Source organism: Podarcis vaucheri (genome assembly GCF_965113315.1).
Source record: "Podarcis vaucheri genome assembly, chromosome: 6".
NCBI lineage: Eukaryota > Metazoa > Chordata > Lepidosauria > Squamata > Lacertidae > Podarcis > Podarcis vaucheri.
The window spans coordinates 34,564,063-34,590,811 of NC_138764.1; the positions used below are offsets into that span (position 1 = coordinate 34,564,063).

The following is a 26,749-nucleotide window of genomic DNA, read 5'->3' on the forward strand; positions in this document are numbered from 1 at the left end:
GTGCCAACATGGTACCTTCCAGCCGCAGCCAGCTTAATTGTCAGTGATGATAGGAGTGGTAGTCACGAGCAGCTGGAGGGAACTACATCAGCTACCCCTGTGTTGGATGATAAAATAATCCGAGTGGAGGGAATGTTCAAGAAATCAAGGCCATTCTTAAGTCCATGCACTACTAAAAAGGTGAACCAACACATGATATAGTTAAAATGAAGAGTGTCAGTAATCTCTACAAGTGTGTTCTTAGCAATGCCCAATTGGTTTTTTGTTTGATTTTTTATGTTCAAAAAGCAGGTCTTTAAAGTGGAAACAACCAACTTCCTTTTAAAAATAAACAAAGGTGTCCATCAATTTCTGAAACTTTAAAAGTTTTAATATTTTTGTGAATGTTTTATAACTCTTAACAGAGTTATAACACATACACAACATATATACAACAATGTCAAGACTTTAAAAAGTTTCAGAACAGAGTTCTGGCCACAGTGATTTAAACCATTCCGGTGCCACCGTACACCAACATTAATGACACCTATTTGTGAGATGACTGTTGGCAAGCACAAGTCAGAAGCTGAGTAGGACCAGAACAGAGCTGGAAAGAAGTAAAAGATGACAGAGGCAAAAATCAGTACACTGTAGCTGATTTTGAGATGGGTGAGCAAGGTAACACGAAGGCCAAAAAGCTAATTATGTCCACAATCTTTTCCTAGTACAAATTCCTCAACAGCAGCCACTCTTTCATTGCCATGTTGTTCCAGGTTTGTATCTTTTACATGACAGGAAAGAGCCACATTTGGGTAGATTCTGAAACATCTAGACATGTAGTCCTATGCATTAAGCATATTTGTGTTCCGTTATGTAACAAAACGTAATTTGAATATTAGAAACCGAACGTGAAACGTTTCTTGGCATGCAGGTGTGAAAAGTACCCCAAATTATTAATAAATCGCACCTTGGGGGGAAAACAACCCGGGAGAATTGGACCTGTATCAGACCTGTATCAGATCCATGAAAAACACAAAGCTTATTTTTTTTGTTCCCTGAGAGCTATTTAAAAAGGTCTTTGGAATGTAATGATTGTGATGGACTGATGTCAACATGGTAAGATACTACTGGAGAGATTAACTTAGTTTTGTGGCATTAAGATAAAGTAAGCTATTTTTAAAAAGGAGCAAAGTAAAAAAAAATACTCAATATAAAATAGTTACAAAAGCACTTTTCTGATATCATTCAAACTGATCTCACAAAATCAGCATATGGAAGTAGATGCCATACCCAAACGCAGTTGGAGCCAGTCATGCAGGGGTGTAGCCTGAGGGGGCCATTGCCCTGGGTCAGTTTTCTGGGAGGGCACATTTAGGCACTCTTCCACCTGGAGGGCGGCTGAGAAGGACACAACATACCATACCATTTGGGTATGGTATCTACTTCAATGCTGCTGAGACGACATCATCATTCAATTTTTTTGCCTCCCCTGTTTATGGTGTAAACTTGTTAGCATGCATTCAGAGAAAATGTACCTTATTCTGCCACGTAATGTAGCGTTCCATATGCTGATTTTGTGAGATCAGGTTGAATGATAGCAGAAAGCTCCACCACTGCAGTCATGCTTAGCATATTGAAATCAGTGAGATTTCAATTAATCTGATTAATTTATCCCTTATTCATACACAAAGAATGGTATGTTACAGCAGTTTTCCAAAGCACATGACAGGCTGAATCCAACCTACAATAGTTGTACATCTTTCATCTTCTTTAGTGACTTACATAAAGAATTATCTTACTCTCAGATTATCTGGGAGTGTTCATATTACCGTATTTTTAGCTCTATAGGGCGCACCGCACCATAGGGCGCACCTAGTTTTTTTGGGGGGAAATAAAGAATGTGCTTCGGGCTGCAGGCTGCTATCCGCAAGCCTTGGGAGCCCGGCGGGCACTCCCGTCGCGTTCCGAAGGCTTGTGGATAGCTTCCTGAAGCCTGGAGAGCGAGAGGGGTTGGTGCACACGAAAAGCCTGCATTCGCTCCATAGGACACACACACACTTCTCCTTCATTTTTGGAGGGGGAAAAGTGCGTCCTATACAGCGAAAAATACGGTATACCTTTCTTTATGTAAGTCACTAAAGAAGATGAAAGATGTACAACTATACAATCAATAAGACTTAATTTAGTCGTGTGCTTTGGAAAACTGCTGTAACATACCATTATTTGTGTATGAATAAGGGATAAATTGATGTTGCCCAAACATTTTTAAGGTTAGAGTTGGATTATTATTTTTTGTAAAAAAAACAAAACCCTCTACATTATCTGTTAATACTTAAAAACAGCGGTGTTCTTCTTATTTGCTTGTAACTTGACATACATATTTGAAATCTCCTCCCAGTAGTGCATCAGAACTCCAGTTGGGGAGATGTAAGAAAATACCAAAAGACAAAAAAAGGAAAAAAAGTGCCAGATATTGAAAATGACCTCCTACATCATATATTAAGGTTCTATTGCTGCCTCAGGATTAGAGACAAGCACTAGAAAACTGTACTTGTGTACGCAGTAATTTTTTACTTATAAACAAAAGTATCATCTCCTGTTGCAAAACACAACTTTGAAATCATTTCCCCAGTATAATAAAATGAGTGGTGTGGTGACAAAGGGAGGGTCTTTGTGAAAACTATCCTATAGTCTTCACAATGACCCTCCCACTGTCACCAACACCCAGTCATGGCGAATGTGTGAAAAGCTATGGGTGAGATCCCTGCTGCATTGGATTACACTTCTCCCTCCCCTCCTCCTGCAGTCAACATCCAATCTGCTGTGGAGGATCCCCCAACCCTCCAATGCAGATTATGAGGGCTGATGGAGAGCTGCAGAGTGGGAGAAATGGTACATCCTGTTTGCAAATATAGAAGTCCACTTTGCAAGAAGGATAAAACAATTGGATATCACCCTTTGTTTGTTGGTCATTACAGCCATTTGTTGAAAACTACACAATAAAATGTTATGGGGAAACGACCCTTACTAGACTCAGACAAACTATATATTCACACCTTTCCCAGCCATTCAAAACCACGATTACACTATCCACTTAACTTTCACTCTTTAATTCCAGTTTCAAATTATTCATGGTATATATGTATGCATATACTTGCCTAATATTTATTTTTGTTTGTTTAAGACTTAAATGTGTGGGGGTTTCTTTTATCAGCAGAAACTTGGGTCAATGCACAGAGCTGCAGGAAAATCAACAACACCCTTGCATTTCCCTTCTTGCCAGCTATACTTTCCTTTAGAGCTATTATTTAAAACTCTCAAGAGGAATTTGTTGCTCTGCACAGAGAATCTCAAGCTCAGACTTTGTCCAAGCACATTTGCATATGCTCTGTTACCCTAAGGGGGAGAGTTTTTAGCAAGTGTTCTTCTACAATTAAGCAGCTCCGTTTCAAAGAGTTACATTCCTCCAGTTCGGCAGGCAGCAACTCCAGGTAGTTTCCATTAAGCTCTAGCTGAACAAGGTTGGAGAGTTCCCCAACTTTAGGGGACAAATGCATCAGGCTGTTATGTCCCAGTAGGAGATACTGTAGCTTTCTGCACTGAAATAATTCATTTGGAAGTGTCTCAATCTAAAGAGAAAAAATGAAAAAATACATAATATTGTAAGGTCATTAATTTACACACACAAGCACACAAAATCAGTTAATGTATGTATTCCTAAATCATGCTGATCTAGAGCCTAGGATACATGCATTCAGTGAGGGCTATCTCTCTGTATCCTTCCCCACCCCTCTGCAATATTCTTTTATAAATGTAGATGGTTGAGAAAATGCCTATTTCATTGTGGAAATCCCCGGCTGATTCACATGACCTGTTTTATGCCTAATTTTCAAATAAACAAAAGCACGATAAGCAAAGAATTAATAATCTGAGCAACTTGCTATAAGCCCAGTGAAACAATCCTTCATGGCAGCACATCAAAAGTTAGATGTTGAGCTCCCTGCTTAACACTTACATTTGAAGCAAGCTAATGGGGCAGGGGAGGAGACAAATAGGTTTGAAACCAATGATGTATGAAGAGATTGAAGTAAGTTAGCTTTGTGAATGCTGTATGCTACTGTTCCAGCTGAAATAAGTCAGGAAAATGGTTTTGACAGATACAGGTACAGCAAGAACTCATAATAAAGATAAAATACTTCCCCACTCAAGTACTGAAAATTGGATTTTCTTTCCAGAGCAAGAACAGAGAACAGGTTTTTCGCTCACTGCCTGCAGCAGGACTACTACTACTACATTGGAAAGAATTTTATTGCAGTGAATATAACTGGTTGAGGTGTGTGGTACCCACATGTTTTCTGGTTGGCAAATATGCCCATGGAATTAAAAAAAGGTTGGCAACCACTGCTGTAATATATTGCAGGACTGGGCTTTTACCATGCCTTCAGTCTTGATTAACTTTTTTTCTTAGCTTTTATTTTACATTCACTTTAAAGCAGAAGGGTGGGATTCACCTAACCAGTCCTGGCAGCAGAAGCCCTGCACAAGGACTTCTGCTTGTGCAGTGGGGCTTCCTCTTACCAGCCATGCACTTCCCAAGATCAGCTTGGAGCAGGGGTGGGGAATGGGAATTCCCAGGACAGTGTAGGGGGACGGGAAGGGGTACTGTTCCACCTGGCAAGCTGGACTGCTTGCACAAACGGAATGATTGCAAGAGTGCAATGCTGAATTCCGCCAATAGTTTGCTTCTACTTACGTGATTCTTTGTCACAGCAAGGTACTGCAGGTTTGTTAAATACTGGATTTCATGTGGAATGGATGTTAGCTTGTTATAACTGAGGTCCAAATAATGTAGCTTTAGGCAAAGAAAAAGTTGCGGTGGGATTTTTTTTATGTTGTTATGATTTAAATAGAGCTGCTCCAGGTTTGCTAAAGCTCCAATCTGCACTGGGATGTAGGAGATGGTGTTGTGCCACAATTTCAGGCAAGAAAGGTTCTCAAGGTGTTGAAAACTAATGATTTCTTCTACTGTTCGTATATTATTGTCTTTTAAGTCTATTTCATGCAAATAGTTCAGGCTAAAGATAGAATGTGGAATGCGCTCCAAGTCACAGCTGATCAATTCCAAAGTTCTCAGGTTAAGCAATTTCTTCAAGTTGGTCAACACTAGAAGTTTTTTCCCCTCATTGTCAATAGATAATTTTTGTAGTGAAGGCAACTGGTCTGTAACCACCTGAGGTATGCGGGAAAGGCTATTCTTTAAGTGAATTGTTTTCAGATTCACAAGATCCTGAAAGCCCTCATTGTAGAGACCATTCTGGTTTTCTAGCATATAACATCCAGTCAAATACAATTCCTGCAAGTTACTTAGATAGAAGATCCAGCGTGGAATCTTTCCCATATCAGCCAACTTTAGACGCAGGATTTTTAAATTCTCTTCTAAGAAGTGCAGTGCTGGAAATTCCACAGTTAATGATGAATGATAAATGTTCAGTTCCTTGAGATTGGGTAGCTGGTTTACAGATGCCGGAAGCTTAACCTCAGGAATAAGTTCTAGGGTTAGAACTTCTATCTCTGTGAGTTCAAAGATGTCATCTGGAAGACCACTAAGCATAAAAAGGTGAAGTTCCATCTTATCCTGGGAATTTCGTACCAGTTTGCTTTTCAATCTCTCTAAAGACCACTCGTTATTTAGACTGATCTGCTTCAACTTGTTTTCACTCACCTCAGAGAGGAATATTGAGAACCGTTTTGAATACAGAGGATCATACTGGTCTGCTAGGTGAAGAATGAAGGCAAAGTCATTTTTTACATCAGGAATATCACTGTAATTACTTTGCTCCCTCAACTTCTCAAAAGAATATTGTTTGAGTGAACTTCTCAGCATCCATAACAAGCTGTAAGTGCACGTCAGGCCATACAAGATCACTACGATAACATAAAACGAAGCTAGCACTTTAAAAATTTCTGCTAGTGAATAAACACACTGGTATCTCTTGTAGCCAGTAAAGACTTGAATATCAGCCACACAGTCAATTTCTAGTGTAATAAAGGTTAAATAATAGGGAACATAAATCATTATTAGTATAAATACAATGACCTTGATCACAATCTGTTTTAGGTACACACGATAGATGATATCCTTCTGTTCAACATGCACCCTGAACCTTTTGACTTTTTCAAATATTGATTTTGCTTGTTCCCCTTCTTTTCTGTCTAGAACATTTGAAGAGCTCTCTCTTCCAGCTGTTTCCAGCCCAGTCTGCGAGTAGGAGACAGACTGTCGCTTGTTCTCCAATTCTGCTATGTTGCTTGGAGAGGAAAGAAAGGTCTTAGATTTGGAGAATGGCTGAGGCCTCACAGACTGTTCAGCAACTGTTTCCGACAGGGCACGTGTTGTCCAGGGAGAATCAAAACATTTGTGTAGTATGGCTACAAAGTGTTCCAGCCTTGAACTTGTGCTGGGATAATAAAGCCAAAAATTACTGCAAGCAGCAAAAATGAAAGTATGAAAAAGCACTAAGTATGGGAAAAATTTGGCAAACCAGTGAAGCTCTCTCTCGTAACACACAGCATCAATGTAAGAATACTGCTGTCGATGAAGGTAATTCTGGATTCTAAGAGGGAGCACTATTGGCGCTGCAGAGCTGGAGGATACATTAAGGTTGTTTTTCACCAGATCCCAAGGCACTGCACAATGATTGTCAAACTCAAGCTTGCAAGGAAGACAACATAACAATCTAGTTTGAGTGAGTTGGAGAGCTCCAGCAAGGACAGCAACAAGCAGCATTATCATGGTGAGGTAATAGCAGAAGACATCCCACCATGGTTTCAGGATGTGGTATGATGATTGGGCATCTGCTAAACATCTGAGTTCAGTTAACGTAATCATGACTTGCTTATGGAACAGTGGCAACTGGAAATGAAAAACAAGTGATAAATTCTTAGCTGAGAATACAGATACAATGTTATTTAATTAATGAAAATATCAAAACATTTGTTAAGACTTCAAACCTAACAAAGATTGTTCTTACAGTTGCTATTCTTCTAGTCATGCAGTGTGTACACTGCACAACAAACCAACAATAGCATTCAGCAGACACTAAATATTTTGATTCAAGTTAAGCTGAAGTCCATGCATTGATAACCTGGATTACTGCAATTTGCTCTATGTGGGGCTGCCCTTGGGCCTGGTCTAGAAGCTGCAGCTGGTGCAGAAAGGGTCCACCATATTGTTGATGGGAGCACATGGCCAACATATGCCACTATTGCTAATGTATTTGCAATGGTTGCCCATCTACTATCGAGGTCCTTGTATACATTTACAAAGCCCTGAACAACTTAGGTCCGGGTTACCTTAGGGACTGCCTGAACCCTTATATCTCAGCTCTGTCACTGAGATCATCTGCAGCAGCATCGTTGGTCATCCTGAGTTAGTAAGGCCCATCTGACAGCAGCAGCAACAACAAAAAAACCCCAAGCCTTTAGTCCAATGCTGTCAAATGTTGTGCCAATAGGAATTCAGCACACACCTTTTACTTTAAATGGCATCTGAACACTTTTGTATACCACCAAGCTTATGCAGGACATCAACAAAGCTTCATTCTGTAACAGTTTGGTGGGTGATCTCAGATTTTAAATTTTTACATGGTTTTTAGTGCGTGTGTGTATATAAACCATTTTTATTTAAAAAATATAGTTATACAGATATAACAAAAATGTAAGCAATAGAAAAGCAAGTATGCAAATTCCACCCACACCTGTTGTGCTATTTACTCTAAACTGCATTGAAAGGGAACTTCCAAGACCCCAATTTGAATAGCACACCTATGCTTCTTGACAACACCACACTTTCCACTTAGATGGTCCTTCCAAACTTATCGCCACTGCAGAAATGAAGCAGCTACCCCCAAAGAGAAGTGAGAAGCCATGCAGGATAAGCCTATATTTCAGCATAGAAGAGCACTCAAATTATTGCCACCGTCCACTTCCTTGTTGAAACTTCTGGTGTTGGAGTTCTGAAGAAGTACTATTGTTTTTGTTTACTTATCATCTGTTATATATAGCTTAAACATTTATCTTTGTTAAGTACCGTATTTTTCACCCCATAGGACGCACTTCCCCCCTCCAAAAATGAAGGGGAAATCTGGGTGCGTCCTATGGGGTGAATGCAGGCTTCAGGAAGACATCCGCAGCCTAGGCAGCCCTGCGGGAGTTCCCGCAGGGCTGCGGATAGCAGCCTGCTTCCCGGAGCGGCGGGCGCCCCAAGAGCAGAGCGCCCGGCGCTTCGGGAACACATCCGCAGCCTAGGCAGCCCTACGGGAGTTCCCGCAGGGCTCCCCACGCTGCGTATAGCAGCCTGCTTCCCGGAGCGTTGGGCGCCCCGAAAGCAGAGTGCCCGGCGCTTCGGGAACACATCCGCAGCCTAGGCAGCCCTGCGGGAGTTCCCGCAAGGCTCCCCACACTGTGGATAGCAGCCTGCCGCCCAGCGCGCCCTGAAGCAGAGCGCCCCTCGCGCTGGGCAGACATCGGCCAGCCCCACAAGCTCGGGGGACAGCGGGGAGGCGCCGACCTGGTTTTGGGGGAGAAATAAAGGAAAACATTTTTTCCTTTATTTCCCCCCCAAAAAACTAGGTGCATTCTATGGGACGGAGTGTCCTATGGGACGAAAAATACGGTAAATCTGCTTACAATTATTTCTGAATCCCTTAAATTCTGGCTTTATTAGAAGATCTCTGCTGTAATCATGCAACTTAAATACTGGATATAATCATTCCACTTACTTTATTTATCAAATGGGATAAGACACAGAACCACCATCTTCAATCAGGTGGTCTGCACCTTTTAAAATTCCTTAGGCAAGCCATCTTCACAATCGTCTTCATCCTAGGACAAAAACAAAGATTCAAGTTGAGGCTGAATATATTACACAAAGTGGCTAAGTAATATCATCTTTTAGAATTTCAATAATGTGGGGCAAAGAGTTTCTTAGTAAGCCATCCATTTCTAAAAATGCATGTTTTCATGAAATTCTTTAGTAGCACAATGAATAAATGCAGTACCATTCAAATTGGGCAGTTACAAGCAACTATCCTTAGGAAGCATAGTATTAGCTTAACAATCATGCTCATCTTCCAGGTTTCCAAACTGACCTGTATTGTCAATTGTGCTATATTAAATGACTTTAAAATACCACAATTTCTTGTTTACTTCTTGCTTAGACGCCAGTCTCCATTGCAAACAAAAAAATAAATTTTGACTTGTGGGATGGCTGGGACTCCCCCCACCCCCTTGTCTTCAAATAAAGAAAGATATTCCAAAACATACATAAATTCTGACAGATTTTAGTTAGGATGCTGTGGATCAAAATGCATTTATTCTTAGGATTACTAGTAGTCTCACTTTTCCATACTACTGCTAGTTTCCTGAATGTTTCCTGAGGCTGTAAGTCCTACCCATGTGCTGGAATGAATCAAGGGAGAAGCTGGAGAGAAATTAGTATTATTAAACAACATCCATACTGTTGTATTATAGCCCAGAAACAGTCATGGAGCTATTGTTGGTGAAAAGCCTACATCTCCAGTCAGTCTCCATGTACCTTTACTTTTCCTAGAGAAACATCTTTGCTTCAAGATCAAACTTAGCTTATAAAATAATGTCCTCTTGAAGATTTTGGTCCAAAAATGTCAACCTTCTGGTTTTGTTCAGCTCCAGAGTTTTATCTTAACACACTGAATAATCAAATTTAATGTATTACGTTGCTCAGATCCTCCAAATAGGTTTTAGTTCATGAAAGCCATAAAAGCTTTTCAAAGTAGTCTAACTCAATTTTCAACATGTGCTAAAATTAGGCTTTACAGTAACCAAGATGATCCCAGCTTAGTTATACTGAGGTTTTTTTATGGAATCCTTAGGCTTCAAATCTACACCCCCTTGTCTAGTAGTATGCTCCATTGAACTCAATGGAACAAACTTCTGAGTAGAGACATGTATAGGATTGTACTGTTAGCCTCTAAGACCACTGAATTACTACCCACTGAAGTTATTAATTAAGAACTAGTGCCTACCAATCCCTTTTCCTTTTGTGCTCCATCTCATATATTGTTAGCCTGAGGTAAGGACTGCAGCATTTCTGGTCATTGCAAGTAGCGCTGGCACCTTTTTGAGCAGGGTATAAATGCTTTTTAAGCAAGTGAATAAAATGTGCTCTTTTGTTATTTTTATTTTGCTATTCTTACTGCATTGTGCATTTTATATTGCTGTAAGCCATGTTGGATGCTAACAAGGAAATGCAGCGTAGAAATTTCATAAGTAAATGTAATTGGATTCTTGGAAACATCAATAAGAATCTAGTTAAGTTCAAGCTTATATTTTTTTCTTCTATGAACACTTGGAATTCAAGTAAATTGAGCTCTCTGTATAAACTTCTGTTCAAGGTAGGTATCTCCCCCCCCCCCCCGCCACTTTGAATAGCTCTAAGGAAGTTAAATAAAGCAGAAACTTCTTAATCTCTCAGCTGCCTCATCCTGTCTCTCGAAAGAGGCATATGCATTTTGTGACCAGAAGCTTTGGATTATCATTAGCCTATTGTTTTGTGAGAGGAAGAGGTGCTAAGCAACATGACTGGATGACGACAAAAAACAGAGCTGAATAGATAATCAGTGACCACGGTTCAATCACATCCAAAATAAGGTTATGCTGCAAGTCTAAATTTCCAGAAGTACTATAGACAGTGGTGTTTGCAAATACATTACAAGCATGCCCACAAAAAGTTCAAGTTACAATATACAGCTGAAAGGCAACTCCCCATTTTACGTGATTTCACCAACTCAAGTGGGGATTCAGAATGAACCCCCTTGTAAATGGTGAGTCACCTGTCAGTTCAACTGTTCCTCTGGCTCACGTTTGCAATCTGTTTAAATGGATTTTAACCAGTGCTCCATTATCAGGATGTTGATACATACAATAGGGTAACCATAACTTATACATGTAAGGGTATTTTGTTTAAATGAGAATTTATATTCACTTTTATATGGAACTGGGATTTGTTAGTGATTGAATTGTGTTTTGAGAACCCTCGTTGTGCTTAGAATTGCTTCCAATTAATAAAAAATTAGACCAGAGGTTGGCAAGGTTTACCTCGCCTGTGCCGGTTCACTCCAGTGGAGATCCCTCCGTGGGCTGGATTGCGGCCACACCCACGATTTCCAGTGTCTGCATCTGCGCAGATGCAATTTCCAGCACCAGTTTAGTGCAGCACATGGGGACTCACCGAGCGGGTGACTAAGTTCGGGGGCGGCTCCTGGGCCGGTTAAACGACCCCCGTGGGCCGCTTGTGGCCCATGGGCCTTAGGTTGCCAACCCCTGATTAGAATTATCGTCAAACATTTTCTCTAGTCTATTTACATCAGCAGCTTTGCAACCATGTTCTTACCATCAAACCACTTCCTGACAGTGTAAAGTAAGGACACACCTTCCTATTCATCCTTCCTTAAGCCCTGGCTTGAGGGCATCAGAGCATGAAACTACATTCTGTTAATGAAATAACCATAAAAGGTGCAATTATATATTTCAATCTCTTGAAATCCTTAAGGCAACTAAAAGGAACAATTAATACTTCTGGGAATATTTGTTTTCCTAAATAGTGTAATTAAGATCTTACTTTCTAAGCTCTCTAAATTTGCAACTCTGCAGTTGAGATATGATGCTCATTCTCTTGAGTATTCAACAGCTTCACTTTTTTTTAGAAAGCAGCCAACATCTCACCCAGCCTTATTTAAAATGCTTTGGCAACCATTAGCTGATCTACGGCTGGATCTCCATCAATAACACATTTCACAAGGCCAGAACATCTTGGCCATATTTTTATACCCATTACAGAAATCAGTAGTGTTGCGCAAGTACATCTGGTTTTGATAGCATGAATACAGTGAACAGATACTGACATGTGGCTTTCTGTTCTAGGAAGATCAAATCAAAAATAACATGGATAATTGTTTCTGCCACACAGTACAGACTTTTCAGTCTAACAGTTTGCTTACCATCTTTAGGAAATTTGCCATAAGGTTGCTTGCAGCAAACTTTATAACAAATTGTGTTTTAAACGGTTTATTATCTTTATTATTTACATATTAATTCTGATCCCTAATTTGCATTTTTCAATTAGACAACCAGTTAATCAGACTAGTATTTACCATTTGCCGTATTAAAGTATCTTCATTCATTGTATAATGATTTTAGTTTTCATCCTAATGCTAGAACAGTTAGTTTTATTTCTGAATATATATTCCAGTCCCATTTTTAAGTTAGTCTTAAAAAACCAGCAGAGAGAAATAAGCTTTAGATTTTGCTAAAGCAGTGGTTCTCAAGTTTTTTCTCTGGGCCACACTTTCAGAATACAAATTTGTTTGCACCACATCCATTTTTTTACTGATAAGAAATACATTGGAAAACAAAACTAAACAACTCCTAGCAGAACCCAACTACTTTATAATATGATCATGGGACATCCAGAAAGTATAAAACAATGCAGCTATATAAGAACATGAATCATTCCCAAAATATAATTATAAACAAGTTTTATCCAGCACTCTGTTCTAAACACGATTCTGGGTCTCACCTAGGATTGTCTGCAGTATCCTATGGTGTTCTTGCTCTCATTTTGAAAAGACATCGATCCATATTCTGCAATTAAAAATTACTATTTTGATGTTACCATACTGAAATAATTGATTGTCCTTGAATCTTCCCTCCACAGTTCACAGTTGCTATCCTCTCCTGCCACACCAATGTGGCCTGCCACACCCTTTGAGAACCACTGTGCTAAGACAACAGAAGTTTTAAAAGCAGGTATATTCTTACCTTTTAAAGGACAGTCAGTCGTAATCTCTTCTAGAACTTGACAGTTCCTGCAGAGACATTGCTGAATTAGCTACTGCAAATTTACAATACAGAGTCACAGAATGTACTCTAATAGTAGGCATATAACCCCAAATCTCCTAATTATACTATATCTAAAGTGTCAGTTCCTACATTTGCTGAAAAATAATTAAACCTAAGGCACCGCCTAGTGGCATCCTTTATGCATAACATTTATGCATTTCTGGAGTGAAGGAATTGTCCTGCTTCAGAATAAGGCACAAAACACTAGCAAGTAGGTTTTTTTTTTACTGAAATCTAATGCAATTCTAATAAAGTTAACCTTGTAAATACTGGAAATATAGAGGGATGTTTGCTATTGGTGAGATTTCATGATACTGTACATCTAAAAACCATATACATTTGTTTCATATCTATACAAAATACAACAACCCTGTATCCAAGATATACCGTATTTTTTGCCCTATAGGGCGCACTGGCCCATAGGGTGCACCTCGTGTTTTTTTTTTGGGGGGGATGAATAAAAAAAATTCTCCCCCCCCCAGCCCGAGCTTCCCCCAACCCCAGCCCCCAGAACAGGCTGCTATCCGCAAGCCTTGCTGGGCTCGCAAGGCTTGCGGATAGCTTCCTGAAGCCTGGAGAGTGAGAGGGGTCGGTGCGCACCGACCCCTCTTGCTCTCCAGGCTTCAGTGAAAGCCTGCATTCGCCCCATAGCACGCACACACATTTCCCCTTCATTTTTGGAGGGGAAAAAGTGCGTCCTATAGGGCAGAAAATATGGTAGGTAAATCACTGTGTACAGAAATAAGTTCATGGTGACTTTCTGGACAAAACTTGGCCCATCCGAAAACATCAGTAGACTAACTGCAGGGGTTGGATTAGGTATTTGTCTTCCTCAAGCTCTAAGATAATGGCTACCCAACAGAGTTACAAAACACACAGTGTAGTAACTAAAAAGGGGGAAAGTGACACCAGAATGAATATGGGAACTGGAAGAATGTTAAGCCTCTTGCTATTAGCAGATAGTCTATGGGAAATAATACTCTAAGACGAAATTGCTATCACTATGGATGGATTCAGACAGACTAGGGCCGGGAAAATTTAAGACTTGCAGAATCTACTTCCTTTCTTTTCATTTGAGTGTTGACATTCATTTGAACCCTGAGGGTTCGCTAAACTCACGTTCACTAAATTTAGGTGCAAAGTAGTGGCCCAAAGAGGCCAGATGTCATGTGGTGAGTTAAAAGGTACAGCCAATTATTTATTGAACTCCATAAACTAAACACCAAGATAACTAACTTATATAAGTACAGAGATATATATCTGTGTTGTCACAAATCAGAGATTCCAACACAAAACTTGCCTAATGATCCACACAAGGATCTGACCAAAGGCAACCAATATATACACAAATGTTTAACCATCAATTAGCATGAAGGTTCAGAGATGAGGACGGCCACAAAACAATATTTTTACATTTGCCATTTTAAATATCTTTACACTAGCTTATGTATTTTATTTTTATTTAGAAAAATGTATAGACTGATTCAACAGATAGTTGAATCAGTCTATAGTGCACATAATAAAATTATCCATAAAACATGGGTAAAATCAGCAAAACTGTTAAAGGCTATATAAAAAATAATTATCAAAAAGCAGAAAAAGCCAGCAAAACATTTTAAAACAAATACAGATAACTAAAATAAAGGTCTTCGTAGGCTTGCTGAAATAAAAAAAGTGTTCAGCAGGAATATAAAACAGAATAGTGAGTGACTTAGACATCTATCAGTGACTCCATTCTACCTTCTGCTCTCAGCTGAGATTATTGTGCAGTGGTCATAATTCTACGATTGAACAAGCTTTCCTAGACTTTTGATTTTCTAAATTTCTAGGTGACTGCACAGGAACACCAATACATGGTTGGAGATTACAGTTGTCTGCCTCCCTAAATCATTACAGGTGCTAGACAAGTCATGCACAACCATCCAAAGGCTATAATCTACCAATGCTGTAAGAGCCCCAAGGCTTCTGTATGCAGAAGCTTCATTGTTTAACCAGCATACTCACACACAAATAAACTTTTTACATTCACAGTTTTACATTCCCTTCAGACAGCCCATCTTTCACACTCTTTGTTATCTTGCCACAGAAAAATTGTAGTAGTGGTATTAGGAGGATAAGGAATAATAATTGGAAAGTGCCTGACATAGCAAATTCCATGTACAATAGATCTTGCTTACTATACCCATCAGATAAAAATTGGTGATCAGTTGTGACAAATACTAAAAACATTTCACTTGGACCTCAATTCAAGCTGAATTAACTGATCCAGTATGAGACTTGAAATACCAGGTCAGTTACAAAAGGTAAGAACTTGGTGACACCTGGATTTTATAGCATCAGATTACAACAACAAACAGTCAATCCTGGAATCTGAATGTGTGCTAGGACTTATACTGCCCAATTCCTGTAACAGACATAAGAACACCTCCATTATTAGAAGCACATTGTTTTTAGTATGTTACTGAAGGCATTTGTATTTGATTGGCTTTTCCAACTTTGAGGCAAACATTGTGGAAGAGTTTTGGTGGGAATGACTAACTTAATTAAAATTAGATACCTTCTACATCTCCTATATTGTAAAGATACTTATTCTAGGAGCTGCTTATCCACCGTATTAGCAATGAATCTTTATGAAGAAAATGTGTCTTCCAGATTCGGCTCCGACCTGAAATTTGTATTCTACAAACAGAACAAGAAAAGCAAGAGATATGGCGTCCATAATACTTATAAATAATCTGAATGTTGCAACAAGATATAACCAGAAGAAAAAGAAACCCTGACACAACAGAGCCTTTCAACAACAGAATTTAGCAATCAATAAAGATTTGGATCTGAATATAGAAGTAAAAATAGATTTCAACAGACCACTGGATTCTTTCTCATTAACTACTTAAGATAAATTAGTAATGCCATAAGAGGGTGGTGGGGAACCCCTGGTGCCCATTTGGCCTGCAAGGTCATTTTGGCCAAACCACCCACACCTGCTGTAAAGGTAAAGAGAATGCTGGGCTGAAGGGGTGGGGTTGAAGGTCCCAATCAACTGATCAGATTTGTACAGTTAAATGCACATCAGTAGTCCATTGGGATTTTCATCAGAACAGTAGTCCATGCAACAAGGTTCAGTCTAGCCCTAATACACATCACAAAGTAAAGCTGTTTCAATATGATGTAGCAAATACTGTTCCAACATAAAATTACTACATTCAGAACTGATACTGAAGGCTGCAATTTCCCTTCAAGACAAATTTAACAGGTTCAATGAAGCTGAACTACTCCAAATAGCCCTTTAATTGGTCCTGTGCTCGGGATACAAATTATGTTGGGATGCAGGTAGAAGATTTATTTCAGATATAGAATATATATATGGACATATATATATATATATATGGACAAGTATTCAGCAATAGAGAATAAGCTGGAATTCCTTCACCTTTATAGATATACTGTTATCTATATATTGATTCTTCTGGCATTAATCTTTACCCATCTTAACAGGAAGAAAAGCAAGTTGCTTCCTTCACCTGGGAAGGGATTTATTAAACCTTTAAACTGCTTTTCTATACAAATACCCAAAGCAGCATACAGCTCAACTCCACAGAGAGATGAATGCAGAAAGCAGCTTTCTATCAAATAATATCAACAACCAGAGTGGCCACTAACTGGTGGTGAGTATTGAACTTAGGCTTCCAGGGCTGAACAGAACCTCTTAACCTTGTTCTGAAACTAGTACCAGTGCTTACTCTTATTTTTAAAGTGGGGCTGAGAGCAGGTGGTGCTCAGTTTTGGAAACCTGGGTTCTACTGAAAAGCCTCAGTCATATAAAGCACATGCTTTACTACTGAACTGAATATACTGCAATTCAAGCTACAAATCAGAAACCTAATTGTTTACTTAACATACATTCACAGCCATGTTCCAGATATGTACGTACAGATTGCATCAGAAGCACGCAGCACCGCTTCTAATCCTTATTGCAAGAACCATTAAAACACAACAATAATCTGATATTTTTCATACTGTTCTAACCATGAGTAAGAATAATCTCCTTTCTCCATACAGGATCAATTGTTCAAATTCTTTTGGCAAATTCAAAGAGCAGGTGCTTAGCCAGAGAACTAACACGTCTTCTCATAGTTCATCTACTATCCAAATCAAACCAGTAACTATAAACACACACTGCTGAAAACTTCTTAACAAAGACCATACATTTGTGTGTTTATAGTTACTGGTTTGATTTGGATAGGGTCTATGCTCAGTTGTTAGAAAGCTATTCAAAAGCTTTCACATCAGCATGTTGCATACTTTTGCACAACTCCTGAAAATTTTTCAAGTAGAAAGTGAAATGCACATTATTTTAATTATAAATAATATTTGAAAACTAAATGTTTTTGTTGAACTGTTGCACACTATGAACACTATTTCCCACCACTGGCAGTCCAGCTTTAAAGCCAAAATTTCTATTGTTTCTACACCTTCTCCAGTCTTTTCGGTACTGGTATAAGAGTTTATGAAGCACCCTGAACTCATGTTCTAGGTAGTTTTCTGAAAACAATCTTATATACCAACCCTCTCAAACTTGGTCCACATGTAAATTGTTTCTGTGCTTGCTGGACTTGCCCTGTCCCTGTTCCTCTTCTTCAAACTTTTAGCCAAGGAATATTTTTAGAGAGAAAAGCAGTGAGTTTACTCTTTGCAACTTTTATTTTTAGAAATCTGGATAGTATGCCATGAAACATCAAAACTTGGGCCAAAATGTTAATAGTATCATGAAATTATACATTGGGCAAATGAAGCAGATATGCATGTGCTTGCTTATTCGACACAATTTATTCTACCTCTGCTAGTCAAGACAAGAGGCAAGGAGCTATCCAAGGTAATGAAATCCCACTCTGTGGGACTGCTGGAAACAACTGTGTAAATACAACCTCCAGCATTATTATAAGAAGGGCAACCAGATGCATTAGTTGATTGAGCGCCCATCCTTCAATAAATATATAGAGGGGGAATTATTTAATACACTTGCTAAAATTCCTTCTACATAAATACTAATGACACATCTTCCACTGAATGGTGAGACTACTCTAAATTAACAGTTACCAAATTTGTTCATAATTATTGGCTGCTAGTTAAAATAAATTTCAGCTCAGCACGTGCCTGGGAAAATCTTGTTAACACAGACGTACCCAGGAAGTAAACATTCTAGAGCTAGTTATTAATATTTCCATACCACAGCACAAATGAGTGTAAACACTCACTGCCCCGTCTCCATATGTCAGAGGCCTTTGGGACAGGGAAGAAGTTGGTAGCAAGGACACGAAGAGGCTGACTAGTAAGCCAAGCCAACATTTGCAGAACACTGATTTATATGTTATCTTATTAAAGGACAAGTTGCATAAAAGAAGCAAGTACACATTTTCATGCGTATTCCTTCAAGTTATAGTTTACCCTATATTAAAATTCCATAAAACAATTTACAGAAGTGCTTATACATAAGATTGGTGCAACAATGAGTTATTGCTAAAGAAAAAAATTCCATACTATTTCATCAGCCTGCAGTGTTAACTCTTCCCCCATAGAAGATTCTATCTTTTGTAAGACAGATAACATTAACAGCCCAATAAAGTTATTGTTCTGAGCTTGCAGGCACAGAACAGGCACATTCTTAAGAGTTTTGCTCAACTCGAGTTAAGGTCACAGTAAGTAATATTTAAACAAGATGTTTAATGTTTACTCTGCATCTTGAAGATCAGTTTCTCCCTGCCACTTAACTGTCACTTTTTCCATCAGTATGACCACTGGACAAAGATCCCCAAATAAACTTTGCACAGCCCTCCCTAGTAAGTTTCAGTTCAGATATAAATTATGAAATACATATTCCAGAGATTATTTTTGTCTACACAAGACGAAAGTGTCAATCTAGGACTTGCTACACCAAAAAAATAAGTGCTTTGACAATAATTGGGTTGGCATAATGTCACAAGAATGTATTTTGCAGACTTGAGATACTACACTGACATAATAGGAGGTAAGTCATCAACATACACCACACGAGCCTTACTTTCCAAAGCTAAAGCACTGAAAACAGGAAAACACTGAGAAGGCAGTTCAGAGGGTCTATGTTCTACCCTTAAAGCATTACATGTTTTGGAATGCTAATCAACATTAAAATAAATATGGTCTTAAAAATGTTACATCACAACCATGTTTTAATATGACCAGAGGCTCAGTTTCAATTAAGTAGCCCAGTGTCTTATAAGAAAAATACTCACTCTTGAAACTTGAGTATTAACATGCTGGGGTTTTTAATGTTTTACTATGATAGGTTAGAAGGAAATACAGTGGTACCCCGCAAGACGAATGCCTCGCAAGACGGAAAACCCGCAAGACGAAAGGGTTTTCTGTTTTGGAGGCGCTTCGCAAGACGAATTTCCCTATGGGCTTGCATCGCAAGACGAAAGCCCATAGGGAAATGCTGGCGGTCAGGAGCAAAGACTTTCGCCCACAGCCGGCCTTCAGAAGAGGACCTCTTCTGAAGGCCGGCGGGGGGCAAAAGTCTTTGCTCCCCCCCGCCTGCCTCCCCCCCGCCTGCCCCGGGCGATCTTAAAATGCTGGCGGGCGGGAGCGAAGCGTTCGCTGCCGACCCCCAGCATTTTAAAATCTCCCCGTGTCCTGGGAAGATTTTAAAATGCTGGGGGTCGGGAGCGAAGCGCTGCAGACCCCCAGCATTTTAAAATCTCCCCGTGTCCTGGGAAGATTTTAAAATGCTGGGGGTCGGCAGCGCTTCGCTCCCCACCCCCAGCATTTTAAAATGCTGTTCCGAAGTGGGGCGGGGGGGGGGCGGGAACACCTGGCCCCGCTGCCCCACTTCGGAAAGCTGTTCCGAAGTGGGGCGGGGGGGGCGGGGACATCTGGCCCCACCGCCCCACTTCGGAAAGCTCTTCCGAAGTGGGGAGGGGGGTCGGGAACACCTGGCCCCGCCGCCCCACTTCGGAAAGCTCTTCCGAAGTGGGGAGGGGGGTCGGGAACACCTGGCCCCGCCGCCCCACTTCGGAAAGCTCTTCCGAAGTGGGGAGGGGGGTCGGGAACACCTGGCCCCGCCGCCCCACTTCGGAAAGCTGTTCCGAAGTGGGGCGGGGGGCGGGGACAACTGGCCCCGCCGCCCCACTTCGGAAAGCTCTTCTGAAGTGGGGAGGGGGGTCGGGAACACCTGGCCCCGCCGCCCCACTTCGGAAAGCTCTTCCGAAGTGGGGAGGGGGGTCGGGAACACCTGGCCCCGCCGCCCCACTCCGGAAAGCTCTTCCGAGGTGGGGAGGGGGGTCGGGAACACCTGGCCCCGCCGCCCCACTTCGGAAAGCTCTTCCGAAGTGGGGAGGGGGGCGGGGACACCTGGCCCCGCCGCCCCACTTCGGAAAGCTGTTCCGAAGTGGGGCGGGGGGCGGGGACACCTGGCCCCGCCGCCCCACTTCGGAAAGCTCTTCCGAAGTGGGGAGGGGGGTCGGGAACACCTGGCCCCGCCGCCCCACTTCGGAAAGCTCTTCCGAAGTGGGGAGGGGGGTCGGGAACACCTGGCCCCACCGCCCCACTTCGGAAAGCTCTTCCGGAGTGGGGAGGGGGGTCGGGAACACCTGGCCCCGCCGCCCCACTTCGGAAAGCTGTTCCGAAGTGGGGCGGGGGGCGGGAACACCTTCTGAAGGCGGGCAGGGGGCGAAAGTCTTTGTCCCCCCCGCCTGCCTTCCCAGGGGCTTTTAAATCGCCCCGGACAGCGGAGAAGTCCTCCGCTGTCCGGAGCGATTTTAAAATGCCGCCCGCCAGCATTTTAAGATAGCCCCGCACAGCGGAGAAGTCCTCCGCTGTCCCAGGGTTTTTTAAAATGCTGGGGGTGGGAAGAAAAGCCCTTGACCCCCCCCCAGCCTTCAGAAGAGGTCCGGGGACAGACTGTCCCCGGACCTGGTCTGAAGGTGGTTTCCCTAGGAACGCATTAATTGATTTTCAATGCATTCCTATGGGAAACTGTGCATCGCAAGACGAAAAAACCGCAAGACGAAGAGAATTGCGGAACGAATTAATTTCGTCTTGCGAGGCACCACTGTAAGATCAACAGATTTGTCACTGAAACGTAGTGTAGCACAATGCTGTACATATTTACTCATAAGTCATACTAAGTTCAGTGATGCTTACTATTATTTTTTAGTGTTAGCTGTATTTGTATATTTATACTGTATGATTTATGGTTGTGTTGCATGTTGCTCTGGATGCATTTAGTGGAAGAGCCAGATGATGGTGATGATGATGATGTGATTCTTTCATGTTATATATTTGCAACCTTCACAATAGAAGCAACTCTCTACCTGTGGCAGACATTTAGAAGTTTTTTGATACAGGTAATGAAAAGGGAGGATTCATGCTTAACCAACTCAGCAATTTAGCTTTTATATACATTAATTCAATCTTAATACATATATGATGTGCATATCCTCATATTATATAAAATGCCCAGAGACTTCTACTCAATTATTGGATGAGATGGTCAGTTTACTCCTTTTTATCTTCTGACAGATTTAAATAGACACTTTTGACTTGACTAGTGAGCTCTATGATTAGTTGTAACAGCTGTGTTTTGCTTCGTAGATGCATATCAAGCATGATAAAATGTAGAAGAATCCAGCTTTTCGGAAAGCAGATACATTACCCTGCAACTGTGTCAGATAGGAAAGACACTGAGATGGCACAAGTGTTTTTAGCATGGTTTTGTGAAACAGCATAGCAATTGCAGTCTAATAACCCCTGTTCACTTTGAGAAAAGATCTTTCCAAATTAGCAATTAATGTCACATTATCTCAAGTTACAGGCTAGCCTTTTAAAACAGTGTTCTTTGTAAGCAAGCAGCTAACTGACTTGTGAATTTTACGACTCAAATATGCTTGTTAGGTTTGGAAACAATTTGGGATCTATTTCACACCAAAAAAATTAGAAGCACACAATAATGTTTTATTCTACAACTGAAAAGCATATTATGATATTTCATAATAAGGGCCAGGGCTGGGAATACAAGGGCACCAGCAATCTTTCATCTACTATCAGCTCAGTGATCTGAAAGTAGAGAGACATTAATTATCTTCAGTAAAATACTTTTATTTTCCTGAACTGTTGTTACTTAATAACAATTGTTTTGTTACTGCTACTGGTTCTTTTTTGTTTTGTTGATTTGAAATACATTGGTGTGATTGGTTAAGATGTTTCAATTGTAAGATGCTTGAGCACATTTTATGGAAAGGCAGGATAAAGAACATTTATACATGCTTCTTTGGAAGAAAGCCCTAGCTGCCCAGCTCTATCAGCCTCACTTCTTTAGCTAACAAGAGACATTTTATTCTACACATTAAATCAAGGGTCAGTTCATTTTGAATATCCGGTCACCAAACTTAGTTTTGGCCCTGGATTCAGATTCTTTTGCAGTTCATGGGTGCCTCATTTAGCAGTTTTATTCACATGCAATCTGGATTCATGACAGAAAAACAAGTACCGGTAATCAAAGATTATGGTGTCATTGGATACAAATACATAAGTGAAATTTCATTATTTTGTGAGTCCTAAACTGTACCCAAATGATAGATTCAGAATTTACAAAAAGGTTTCTTTCTGGGATTACATTTCAACTTTTGAAAATAATGTTTAAATAACCTGGCTGGTGTGCCTTCTACTTGGAGAGACAGCAACTAACTCTTGTCTGTACTTTCTGTTCCTGATACTTCCAACACAGCAGGAAGCATAAGTGTTGCTTAATACCTTGAAACCAGATAGTGTGATGCAGGACATGCCAGTGCCCATACTGTGCCCACTGAGAAGCAGTGTCTGAGAACACCATCAATTGGCCTGCTCCAACCCAAAGATTTCAAGAGCTGGTTATGTATCGGCACACGTGTGCAGCTATTCAACACCAAGTCACAGATACCGCCTAAAGGCATATTTTAAAAGCAGGGAACACATGGCAAACTCTCTTTCCAACTAACTCCAGGAAAGTTCAAAGATTGTAGAGGAAAAGCAGCTTAATGATGCCTTTGACCATCAACCCATACAGGTAACCAAACCTTGCCCAAGAGCAACAGAGACTTTTTCTTGAAAAGAACTTCACTGGAGATTGCAGAGTCCTGGCTGGGTCACAGTAAACTAGCTGGTAAAGTATAAGACGAACTACTATTTTAACTCAATTCAAATTTTTTTATTGCTTATAGCCAATGGCCATCACAATACAGTACGAGCACAAATCTCACAGCTACCAAAACAAAAGACACTGCATGCACCAGACAAACTACTATTTGTTATAAGCCCATTTGAAATATGCCAGTGCACAGTGCTTAAAGAAAATGGAAGTTTGCCACAATGGGCAATAGATCTGTAAAAGTGAAGACATTCTAAAGTGTTGTGTAAGTAGTTTCAACACACATTTTCCTATCTTCAAAGGTATTTATTTTCAGGCACAGAAAACCACACTTCCCACACGTCTGTCTTTATTGTAAGACCACCAGCCTCATGCCTATAAAGATAGCAGAAACACATCAACCCTTTTCTCCTAGAAATCCCTCCTTATGGCTCCAGCAAGTGGAAAGTGTTTGTGGCCACTTAAGCAGCGAAGCTGGAACAACAAAGTGTTTGTGGCACCTTAAACACTAACAAACTCGCCTAAACTTCCACATACTATATATATAATGTGAAATGAAATCTCAGATGCACTTTTATAAAGCAGCCCCAATAAAACCTCCCACCGTTATTTATTTTATTTATTAAATCTGTATACCGCCCTTCTTCTGAAGATCTCAGGACAGCTCACAGTGTAAAAATATAGGATAAAAACACACAAAATACCTGCCCGCAGACTGTCTCGCCAGAATGGTGCATGCTCTGGTTATCTCTCGCTTGGACTATTGTAATGCGCTCTATGTGGGGCTACCTTTAAAGGTGACCCAGAAACTACAACTAATCCAGAATGCGGCAGCTAGACTGGTGACTGGGAGGGGCCGCCGAGACCATATAACACCGGTCTTGATACACTGGCTCCCAGTACGTTTCCGAGCACAGTTCAAAGTGTTGGTGCTGACCTTTAAAGACCTAAACGGCCTCGGTCCAGTATACCTGAAAGAGCGTCTCCACCTCCATCTTTCTGCCCGGACACTGAGGTCCAGCGCCAAGGGCCTTCTGGTTCTTCCCTCACTGCGAGAAGCCAAGTTACAGGGAACCAGGCAAAGGGCCTTCTCGGTAGTAGCGCCCGCCCTGTGGAACGCCCTCCCACCAGATGTCAAAGAGAAAAATAACTAAGACATCTAAAGGCAGCCCTGTTTAGGGAAGCTTTTAATGTTTAATAGGTTACTGTATTTTAGTGTTTTGTTGGAAGCCGCCCAGAGTGGCTGGTGAAACCCAGCCAGATGGGCGGGGTATAAATAATAAATTATTATTAATATTATTATTAAAACAAGAACAATACAAACCAATACCCCACACATTTTTTTTTTAAAAAAGTTTAACTTTTCAGTAAGTGTTTCAGTCTTTATCACAAGACTTGGTGGGCCTCGGCTGCGACTGGCTAACCCAGCCACCCTCTCCCCTGTGGCGGTGAAGGACAGCTGTTCAGCAGGTAGGAGCAAACTCTTAAGGGTCTCTTTGCTCCCCCCCCCAAATGTATATATATATATATATATTTGAGGGGGGCATAGCTGTCAATGTTTCCCTTTTTTTAAGGGAAATTCCCTTATTCCGAATAGGATTCCTCGCAGGAAAAGGGAAAAGTTGACAGCTATTGGAGGGGGCATTTTTAAAAGGGGAATTCCCATTCAAATGTGTGACCACGTCATGTGATCGATCAGCTGTCCTCCCTCCCACCCCAGTATTTTATTCAAGTTGGCCCCCGTGGCTCAGCACATGCCCAGAGGCACTCGTTTCCTCTGAGTTTCTAGTGAGCAACAGCTTAGAGAAGATGGGATTGGGGGGGGGGGACACAGAAAGGGAATAAACCGATCACCTGAGCTGGAGTAAGCAGCCCACCAAATCCTCGAGCCCCTCAGGAGGTGGACGGAGAAGGTGAGGAGCGCCCTCCGCCAACGTCCCACCTGAGGGGAACGTAGGTCCCAACTGCCCGTCGCCGGTTCCAACCGCCGCAGGTTCCAACTGCCACACTCCGTTCCCCCCCCCCGCCGCCGCCCGGTCAGGTAAGCTTTGACAGGTTCTCTCTCGCGCCCTCTCAGCCTCACTCACCTGAAGCTCGCCTCGCCGCCGCCGCCTCCTGCTCCTCCTCCGCCAACCAGCCAGGCTGGGCGCCCGGTCGTCGTCGTCCTCCTCCTCCTTCTCTTCTTCCTCCACAGCACCTTCGAAGAAAGAGAAAGCAGCTCCTCCGGGAGGGAAGAGAAAGAAGAGCTTGGTGTTTTTTTAAAGCGAGGAGGAGAGAGAGAGAGAGAGAGAGAGAGAGAGAGAGAGAGAAGCGGCTCGCGCACCGGCTTCAACCGGCGCTTCTCCGGCTCGAGGCTCCGCCCCCCGCTCTTTTGTCGCGTCACGGGGAGCGTCCGCCAATGGCGGCGCGGCTGGCGGAACCGCTGACTGCTGCGCGAGGAGGGCAGCGCAGAAGGGGGGGGGGAGAAGAGAGGGAGATGGAGGGAAGGGGATAGAGGAGGAGGAGGCGAGGGTGGGGGTGTGGAACAATGGGAGGTGGCGGTTGGGGGGGGGGGAGGCTGAGACAAAAGGAGCCTTCGAGCAGTTATCGCGCGCACACGCGCGCGCGAGAGACGCTTTTTCGGCCCGCCTCGTTCCCCCCTCGGGGAGACGTGCGCGCATGTGGGAGATGCGCCTCAGAGCACCCCGCGCCGGGGTTGCCACGCGCCCGGAACTTCCCGGACGCGCGCGGGGTGTGTGTGGGTTATAACCTGGGTGGGAAATGGGGTAAACGTCCGGGAAAGTATGGTAGCCGTTGTCGGCAGTGCTGTTTGCGCCGATTTGCCATAAAAGTAGCTCAGAAACCGCATGGGGTGCCGTGCTTTTTAACACGTGCCTGAAACACATGGGATGTTTGGGCTGCAGCGTCTGTTCCATCTAAAAATTCCAAGGGAGGGGAGGCTTTGGAAAGTGGCACTTAGTAGCAGTTTTTAGGGTGGGTGTGGGCAAACAAACTGACATTAAATCCAGGTAAGATGGAGGTGCTGTAGACTCTGCTGGATGGTGGCTGCCAGGAGGTCAGATCACATAAACACCATTGTCACTGGTCACTAGTGCATTTCCAGACTGAACCTAAAAGTGTTGGTTTCAACATTTAAAGCCCTAAATAATTTGGACCAAAGCCCAATGGAAGGACTGCCTGCCTGCTCCCATACTGATTTTCCTGCTTTACTCTTTAAGATCAAAAATGGATAGACAAGTCAGTTGGGAGAGGGCGGCTAAGCTCCCATTTCTGCAGCTGACCCAGCAGGATGCTTTCTTCTGCCTCCAGTTCCTGTTTCTCCCACTGCAAAAGAAAACAGGTGGCTAGGCAGAGTTGCACGAAAGGTAGGCATACAAACTACAGCCTTTCCTCAGCATGAATTGACTATATCTCAGTTGGAATCTTTTCAATTAGCACTGTTATGAAGCTCTTCCTTGACTGGAGAAGATGCAGGTATGTTTAAGTCTTGCCTGGCAACTATAGCAACTGACAGCCTGCTTTGCTCTTGCATAAAGTGTTCAGTCTGAAAGCAGTACCTCTCCGCCAAAAAAAAATGTGGATTAACGGGCTCACTGATAGTTTACAGTCTGCCGAGATTCCTAACTACAACTCTCTTTATAAAACAAGCCTTAACTTGACTATAGGATATCA

At 41.9% G+C, this 26,749-nt stretch overlaps 1 protein-coding gene across 5 annotated transcripts; it reads right to left on the reverse strand.

The window, feature by feature from the left end:
• Positions 1–2,281: 2,281 nt before the first annotated feature.
• LRRC8B (leucine rich repeat containing 8 VRAC subunit B) lies at positions 2,282–25,358 on the reverse strand. Of its 5 annotated transcripts, none has more exons than XM_082227847.1 (5): positions 25,165–25,358; positions 12,838–12,884; positions 8,760–8,862; positions 4,733–6,892; positions 2,282–3,608 (listed from the first exon to the last, which is right to left on the reverse strand). In XM_082227847.1, the coding sequence occupies exons 4-5, from the start codon at positions 6,866–6,868 to the stop codon at positions 3,336–3,338; spliced, it is 2,409 nt and encodes an 802-aa protein (XP_082083973.1). In that variant the 5' UTR covers positions 6,869–6,892; positions 8,760–8,862; positions 12,838–12,884; positions 25,165–25,358; the 3' UTR covers positions 2,282–3,335. The 5 variants fall into 5 exon arrangements, with proteins under 5 accessions (XP_082083973.1, XP_082083974.1, XP_082083976.1 ...); XM_082227848.1 differs by lacking the exon at positions 25,165–25,358 and adding an exon at positions 24,932–25,074; XM_082227850.1 differs by lacking the exon at positions 12,838–12,884.
• Positions 25,359–26,749: the final 1,391 nt, after the last annotated feature.

Bases quoted from the DNA above. Each gene is read 5' to 3' on its own strand.
- LRRC8B (XM_082227850.1), bottom strand. From the start codon at position 6,868: ATGATTACGTTAACTGAACTCAGATGTTTAGCAGATGCCCAATCATCA. The intron at 3,609-4,732 runs GTAAGTAGAAGC...TTTTCTCTTTAG, and splicing joins TTGCTGTGACAAAGAATCAC to ATTGAGACACTTCCAAATGA.